Raw genomic sequence first — 8,231 nt, 5'->3', positions numbered from 1 at the left:
ACCTTTCTAAGCACTGCAACTTCTCACATCCCCTTTTCTCTTGAACAGTGGAACAACAGTACTATGCTTCCACTCCTCCGGCATTCCCTCTCCATCTAATACCCTTTGGCTAAGTTGTAGCATTACTTCAATTCCCAACTCTCCACTTGCTTTTATCATCTCTACGCTCACTTCTGATGGACCGGCTGCTTTATGCAGTTTCATTTGCCCCATTGCCTCCACCACTTCATCACGAGTCACCTTTCCCACTGGGCCCTCCACCAGATCAACCTCTGTCATATGATCCCATACATTCTCCTTATTCATAACATTTTCCATATGTTCCTTCCACACTTCTCCTCTGCTTTCCGGGCTGAAGTGCAACTTCCCATCTCCACTCCTTATACATCTTCCCCCTACAATATCTTTCCCATCCTTTTTCATTTGCTTTATGAGTCTGAATACTTTGTTTTGGCTTTCCCCCATTTTATTAAGTTCCTCCTCAGCACCATTCTTCATAGCTCTTGCAACAACCCCTTTGCCTTCTTTTTCATACTCTTATACTTCTTTTTATTCTCTTCTGACCCATTTTTGCGCCACTGCTTGTATGCATCTCTTTTCTGTGAAATCGCATGCTTCACCTCTTCATCCCACCACCATGTGTCTCCACGATCCCTCCTCACTTTCTTTTTCCCACATACTTCATCACATGCTGCTAGGACACCTTTCTGAAATGAAGCCCACAAGTCCTGCGCACTTATGTTTACCAGCTCTTTTGCTCTTTTCACAAACTTAATTCTCGTTTCTTTTTCCTCCAGTTTCCACACATTTCTCACAAAAACTCGTTCTTTCTTCACAATTTTCTTCACTTTTTTCATATTTAAGTCTCCTACTACTAGTCTATGCTGCAACTCCCACGGAATTACTTTCACATTCTTCAAGTAGTTTCTCTGTTCCTGCCAGGGTTGTTGGTATTTTACCCGACCCAAAAAAACCCGAGTGGGTTTTTTCAATAAAACCCACTTAAAAAAACCCATAAAAAAACCCAGAGCATCATATTTGTCCAGTTTTTATAAGAAAATTAAAAAAATGAACAAAAACACTACAAAGCACTTAAAACAAACTTTAAATTAGGACTTAAGGATGTGATTGTGAAGTAAATTTCCAAGAATAAACTGAAAACACAGTGGATATTGTACAGTACACAAAAATCAAGTAATGTCACTTTGTGTATACTACACTAAAACTCATTTATGCAAGAAGGCCTTATAGTTAAACTGGTGAAAGTACTACTCTACTGTAGTCTGTATATACAGGGTGTAAACGCCAAGTGTAGACAAACAAAAATTGTCATAAATAAAAACAAAATTTGTCATAAAAAGAAGGATTCAGTGGTCCCCTGGGTTGATAGGAGTCTAGGAGACAGCGGGGTGACACTACAGCAAGATGGGGCAACCTCTCATACCGCGAAGTTGGTCCAGAGCTTCTGCAAGGACAATTTCAAGGGATTCTGGTCAAAGGAACTCTGGCCTCCATCTTCGCCAGATTTGAATCCTACCGTATGGACTTTGGTGTCTGGTCACTATTGGAGCAGAAGGCCTGTGTAATCTCCCACAAAAATACTGATGCACTTAAACGAGCTTTGCTCAAATGCTGAGATGAAATAGAAGCTAAAACTTTGCGTGCAACATGTGCCCAAGTTCTAAATAGACTCAGACGTTTAATTTATGCCAAAGGTGGATATTTTGAATAAATGGCGATGGATATTAATCAGTGTGTCTTTGTTTTATTATTTAGCCCTCATTTAATGAAATCTATTCGATATTGACTTATTTATGACAATTTTTGTTTGTCTACACTTGGCGTTTACACCCTGTATGATGTGTAATGCAATTTAGGAGGCTATTTACCAATTACATATTCTGGATTCTAACGCATGGCTCTTTCAGAGCATTTGCCTACATGGCCATTGGATAAATGCTCCTTGCCTTCAAATCTAAACCAAATGATGCAATAATGTGATTTCTATCACAGTAGCATCAACTTGGTATAGAAATCAGTGGATGATGCAACATCCAACTTGATCTTGAAACTAATGGATGATGCAACATTCAAGCAACAACAGCCCTAGTGGATTATTTTATTGAGTTATGCAAGCATGTACTGTGAGTGAAAGGCACTTCATTCGTAAAAAGTAGTTTTGAGGTGAAATAAGCATGAATCTACTCTTTTTTAAAAAAACCCAAAAAAAACCGGGTTTTTTAAAAAAAACCCGGGTGGGTTGGGCTTTTTAAAAAAAAAACGGGTTTTTCTCAACCCTGGTTCTTGCCCAACCACAATAAAATCAATTTCCGACTCATGTTCTCCTGAGCTGTAAGTCACCTTCCTTTTCTCTTTCTTTTTAAACCATGTGTTGGCAATACAAAGTTTCCTTTCATCACAAAATTCAAGTAGCATTCTTCCTTCCATGTTTCTCTCCCCAAAACCATACCCTCCGTGAATGCCCTCGAACTCATTTGCTTGTTTTCCAACATGTCCATTAAAATCTCCTAATCCAAACACCAACTCTTTTGAACTTCGTAAATCCCATTCCTCTGCCAAAACATCATAAAAACTTTTCTTTTCTAAGTAATCCCTACCACTTTGAGGTGCATATGCACAGATTAGCCTCACTACCTCCTCTTCAAAAGCAAGTACCATTGTCATCACTCTGTCACTCCTTCTTCTAACTTCTATTACTTTCTCACATAATTTCTCTTTTACCAAGAAACCAACACCACCGATTCCCGTGTTATTTCCTGACCACCATAACTTATATCTCCTCCCATTGGCAGCTAAAAACCGCGCTGACTGTCCCCTCCATCTTACTTCTTCTAGGCAACATATATCCACCCTTCTTTTTCTTAGTTCTTCACATATTTTAGTTCCTTTACCACACAAACTTCCCACATTCCAGCATCCGATTCTAACACCATAATCTTTTCTCAGTGTTTTTTTGTTTTCTCGGAACCCAGAGATTCTTCGCACCCCTTGCCCATCTAAGGGCTGCTGGGGACTAGGGGCCATTTTTAGCTTTTGCTGCATTTAAATAATATTTTGGAGCATAGATTTTCCAGCCGGATGCCCTTCCTGACGCTAACCACAGTTATTGGCGGTGGGCCTAGCCTTTACTTAAAAAAGTATTTCCTGCAAGGCAGCAGGATTTCTAACAAGTTTTAGCCAACCAGTCGAGGTTGTTGCCCATGAGGTGGGACGTGGACCCACTTGTTAGTTTGGTGTGTGATCAAGACCAGTGTTCCCTGAGACCCATGGTGTAACAATCCATGGCGACTGCCCAGGGTTCAAAGGTGCTACTTGTACCACACACCTACCATATAAATTTTAATGGTTTATAGTGATTTTCCTAACCACGAATTTGATTTACACCAGCTTGCAATATTCAGACTTTTGTAAATTTGCCTCCTGCTCTGAACACCCCCCACACTAGCCTGTATAATATATAATACATGTTTAAATAAGTTTCTACATTCTCCAATGCATAGATAGTCGCCGACTTTTATTTTTGCACGGGGTGGCGGATAGCACAATATGGCAACCTAAAAACTTTCAAACTGCATGTTTTTGTTTGATTTTTACTAAGCGTGTTTCGTAGATGCAATTGTCTTTTCACACCTGATTTGTAGCTCGATAATTTACAAAGCAACTTTAAAACAAAGCACAGGAGGTATGTTGTAAATTTTATTGTTACGTTGCTGCTCTGACACTTAACATTTGGCAAAAGTAATTTTGCCAACAACAGCTCTGTCAATCCAACTGTTAATCAACTGGTCAAGTTGTCATGGTAGATCGCAAGTAGGTTTTTATGCGCCTGAGTGCACTAAACGATCGCTCCGCCTTGCATGTGGTGGAAGGCAACGATAAGTATATTTTCACGATGCAGACCACGTTTGGAAGCATTAATGAAATTGTTTCAGAATGCTCTACCTTTGCTTCTATCGTATTCTAGCCACGGAAATTTTTGAAAAATTACTTTCAGTTTGGTGCATTCTGAGAGCATATTCAACAAAATTGTGGGTATGAATATTTCTGTAAAATGGTGCTGTCCGGTGGCATGGCAAAAGGATAAGATCATGTTTTCTTCGGCATTTTTCGGAAATAAAGCTAAGTCTCTATGTTTTCTTGTTGCTAATTCCAGACTGAGATATTTGAATGTTTGGTATTGGCAAAACTCGCTCTTTTAATGCAATTTCGTTTAAAATTAGGCAAACTTTGTTTTAGAGACATAGGTTGATTGCTTTTTTTTGCGAGATTATTACAGTTTTATTATTTATCAGTTTTCTACTTGGTTGATTCAAAAAGCGATCTTATTCCGGTAACTCACTAACTTTTATGTTCTGAAGTCAACTCAAAGTTAGCTCTTTATGTTTAAGTTAGCTGTTAGCTTTTATGCTCTGAAGTCAACTCAAAGTTAGTTAACGAATAGCTGTTTAGATGGTAATCTAGATCGAACAAGTGATCTCAGCAGTTGCAGATGGCTTGCATCCTTGCACAGTTTGACGAGAAATTACAATGCGGCTTACAATCACGATAATGAGAACCTTATATTTTACTGATCTCCGGAGCTGACGTAAACCTTAAAAGTCATGTCGACATATTCTTGATGCCCCCCTTATCGAAAATTGTTTTTTGTAATACCGCTTTGAAGGAGGATTAACACTATGAACAAAAGAATAAATTTTAAACTTCATTTTGAATTGAAAAGACATGACGTAATGTCTTCCAACCTTAGTTATATATTTTTTCAGTACCGTACGTAACGTCTTTTAGAAATAAATTGAAAATCAGTATGATCACTCAAAATGAAAGCAATGGGACTACGAATCCTCACTAAACCAATCAATCAATGGTCTTGTTGCACCGAAGATGACAGCCTTATATTTTACTGATCTCCGGAGCTGACGTAAACCTTAAGGCATAGATCTGTTGACTCAATGCAAACCCTTTGAAGTTTGGGGGGGGGGGGGGGGGCTGTCAATTCAACTTTTTTGTATCAACAGTTCTATCTCTAAAACCACTGAGGCTGCGACTACGAGATTTCTTGACTTTTCCTAACTTTTAATCACCTCTATTGAGCTGAAATTTTGAGCAAATAAAGGTTATAGATTGAGAGATATAAAACATTTCTCAGCACATCCTCTGAAATATTTCATATTCTATTGTTCAAAATTTTCCCACCAGCTGGATGGAAGTAATTAATTTGGCGCATGTCTCGTGAATCCTAACTGTTTCACAGCGTGAAGGGAATTGGCTGTATGTAAAATCATCATCATAATCCATCGTCGGTTTGTTCCCCACTAGTGGGGGTGGCCGATTGTTTCCGCGCAGCAATTGTCTTAATCCCTTTTCTCCATTTCACCCTGTCCCTTGCATCTTCCTCCTTCAGTCCGACTTTTTTAAACTTATCCTTCACTTGTTGTTTCCACGTTCTTCTTGGACGACCGCGTTTCCTCTTCCCATCCACCTTTAGATCTAGTGCCTTTCTAAGAAAACTTCCTTCCTTCCTCCTTATCACATGTCCATACCATCTTACTCCATTTGCCCTTGCCAGTTGGTCTATGGTCTCTCTCATCTCTAGCATATCCAACAATTCTTCAGTCCTTTTTTCCCTTCTCGTTGTCACCCCACACATTGCTCTCACCATTGACCTTTCTGTTCTTCTCAGGATTGCCAGTTCACTCTCTCTCAATACCCATGTCTCGCTACCATATAGCATTGCAGGCCGCACACAGCTCCGATATACTTTTCCTTTCATCCTTAGTGAAAATTTTCTGCCATACAACATTTCCCCACATTCCCTGAACTTTGCCCAGCCCAATCTTGCCCTTGTTGTCACCGCTGCTTCACATCTACCACTTCCATTTATCCGATCACCCAGATAACAGAAGTCTGTCACTGTTTCGATGCCATGGCAGAACTCATCATCATGGCCTTCCACTTCATTCCTTCCTTTACTGCATTTCCCACAAACAAAACACTTCGCCAATCTTGTTGAGGCTCTCTTGACATTAGCACATCTTGCATGTACCCACTTTCCACATTCCTTGCATTGCATTGAATTTCTCATCACTCTCTTGCCACATATTCCACAGGGATCTACTTTGCTCTCAACAACTGTTCCTTCTGCTCCACTCACCATCACTTTTGTTTTTTCAAGATTCACCTTCATACCCTTGGTTTCAAATGCTTCTTTCCATTTCTCAAACTTTCTCTCCAGTCCCTCCATACTATTACTTGTCAAGACCAGGTCGTCTGCATACAAAATTTCACTCAATAAGCCCTCCCTCACTCCTTCAGTTACAACGTCAACCACAATAGCAAATATCAGAGGTGACAAAACTGATCCTTGGTGTACACCAACCTTCACAAAAAACTCGTTTGAATAATTTGATCCAACTCTCACTTTTGTTCTTGCATCCTCATACATAGACATCACAGCTCTCACTAATACCTCTGGTATACCTCTTTTCCTCATTGCCCACTCCATCACTTTCCTTGGTACTCTGTCAAATGCCTTTTCTAAGTTGACGAAACACATATATAGTTTTCTCTGCTTCTCTCGGTATTCCTCCTGCATTCTTTTCAATATAAACAGAGCATCCACTGTACCTTTTCCTGGCATAAATCCAAACTGCATATCATTTAATTTCACCAATGTTCTCAACCTCTTTTCTAGTATTCGCTCCACAATTTTCATTCCATGCTCTAGTAGTTTTACACCTCTATATGCACTGCAACTTCTCACATCCCCTTTTCTCTTGAACAGTGGAACAACAGTACTGTGCTTCCACTCCTCCGGCATTCCCTCTCCATCTAATACCCTTTGGCTAAATTGTAGCATTACTTCAATTCCCAACTCTCCACTTGCTTTTATCATCTCTACGCTCACTTCTGATGGACCGGCTGCTTTATGCAGTTTCATTTGCCCCATTGCCTCCACCACTTCATCACGAGTCACCTTTCCCACTGGGCCCTCCACCAGAACAACCTCTGTCATATGATCCCATACATTCTCCTTATTCATAACATTTTCCATATGTTCCTTCCACACTTCTCCTCTGCTTTCCTGGCTGAAATGCAACTTCCCATCTCCACTCTTTATACATCTTCCCCCTACAATATCTTTCCCATCCTTTTTCATTTGCTTTATGAGTCTGAATACTTTGTTTTGGCTTTCCCCCATTTTATTAAGTTCCTCCTCAGCACCATTCTTCATAGCTCTTGCAACAATCCTCTTTGCCTTCTTTTTCATACTCTTATACTTCTTTTTATTCTCTTCTGACCCATTTTTGCGCCACTGCTTGTATGCATCTCTTTTCTGTGAAATCGCATGCTTCACCTCTTCATCCCACCACCATGTGTCTCCACGATCCCTCCCCACTTTCTTTTTCCCACATACTTCATCACATGCTGCTAGGACACCTTTCTGAAATGAAGCCCACAAGTCCTGCGCACTTATGTTTACCAGCTCTTTTGCTCTTTTCACAAACTTAATTCTCGTTTCTTTTTCCTCCAGTTTCCACACATTTCTCACAAAAACTCATTCTTTCTTCCTCCAGTTTCCACACATTTCTCACAAAAACTCGTTCTTTCTTCACAATTTTTTTCACTTTTTTCATATTTAAGTCTCCTACTACTAGTCTATGCTGCAACTCCCACGGAATTACTTTCACATTCTTCAAGTACTTTCTCTGTTCCTGCCCAACCACAATAAAATCAATTTCCGACTCATGTCCTCCTGAGCTGTAAGTCACCTTCCTTTTCTCTTTCTTTTTAAACCATATGTTGGCAATACAAAGTTTCCTTTCATCACAAATTTCAAGTAGCATTCTTCCTTCCATGTTTCTCTCCCCAAAACCATACCCTCCATGAATGCCCTCAAACCCATTTGCTTGTTTTCCAACATGTCCATTAAAATCTCCTAATCCAAACACCAACTCTTTTGAACTCCGTAAATCCCATTCCTCTGCCAAAACATCATAAAAACTTTTCTTTTCTAAGTAGTCCCTACCACTTTGAGGTGCATATGCACAGATTAGCCTCACTACCTCCTCTTCAAAAGCAAGTACCATTGTCATCACTCTGTCACTCCTTCTTCTAACTTCTATTACTTTCTCACACAATTCCTCTTTTACCAAGAAACCAACACCACCGATTCCCGTGTTATTTCCTGACCACCATAACTTATATCTCCT

At 39.8% G+C, this 8,231-nt stretch overlaps 1 protein-coding gene across 1 annotated transcript; it reads right to left on the bottom strand.

The window, feature by feature from the left end:
• Window positions 1-7,420, bottom strand: LOC145774584 (uncharacterized). Its single transcript, XM_082585851.1, has 2 exons — window positions 7,243-7,420; window positions 1-826 (listed from the first exon to the last, which is right to left on the bottom strand). Exon 2 carries the CDS (start codon window positions 496-498, stop codon window positions 7-9), a length of 492 nt encoding a protein of 163 aa, XP_082441977.1. The 5' UTR covers window positions 499-826; window positions 7,243-7,420; the 3' UTR covers window positions 1-6.
• Between the last annotated feature and the right edge of the window lie 811 nt (window positions 7,421-8,231).

The sequence above is a fragment of the Aplidium turbinatum genome, chromosome 7, assembly GCF_918807975.1.
Source record: "Aplidium turbinatum chromosome 7, kaAplTurb1.1, whole genome shotgun sequence".
Lineage (NCBI taxonomy): Eukaryota > Metazoa > Chordata > Ascidiacea > Aplousobranchia > Polyclinidae > Aplidium > Aplidium turbinatum.
This window is presented reverse-complemented; position numbering and strand designations above follow the sequence as displayed.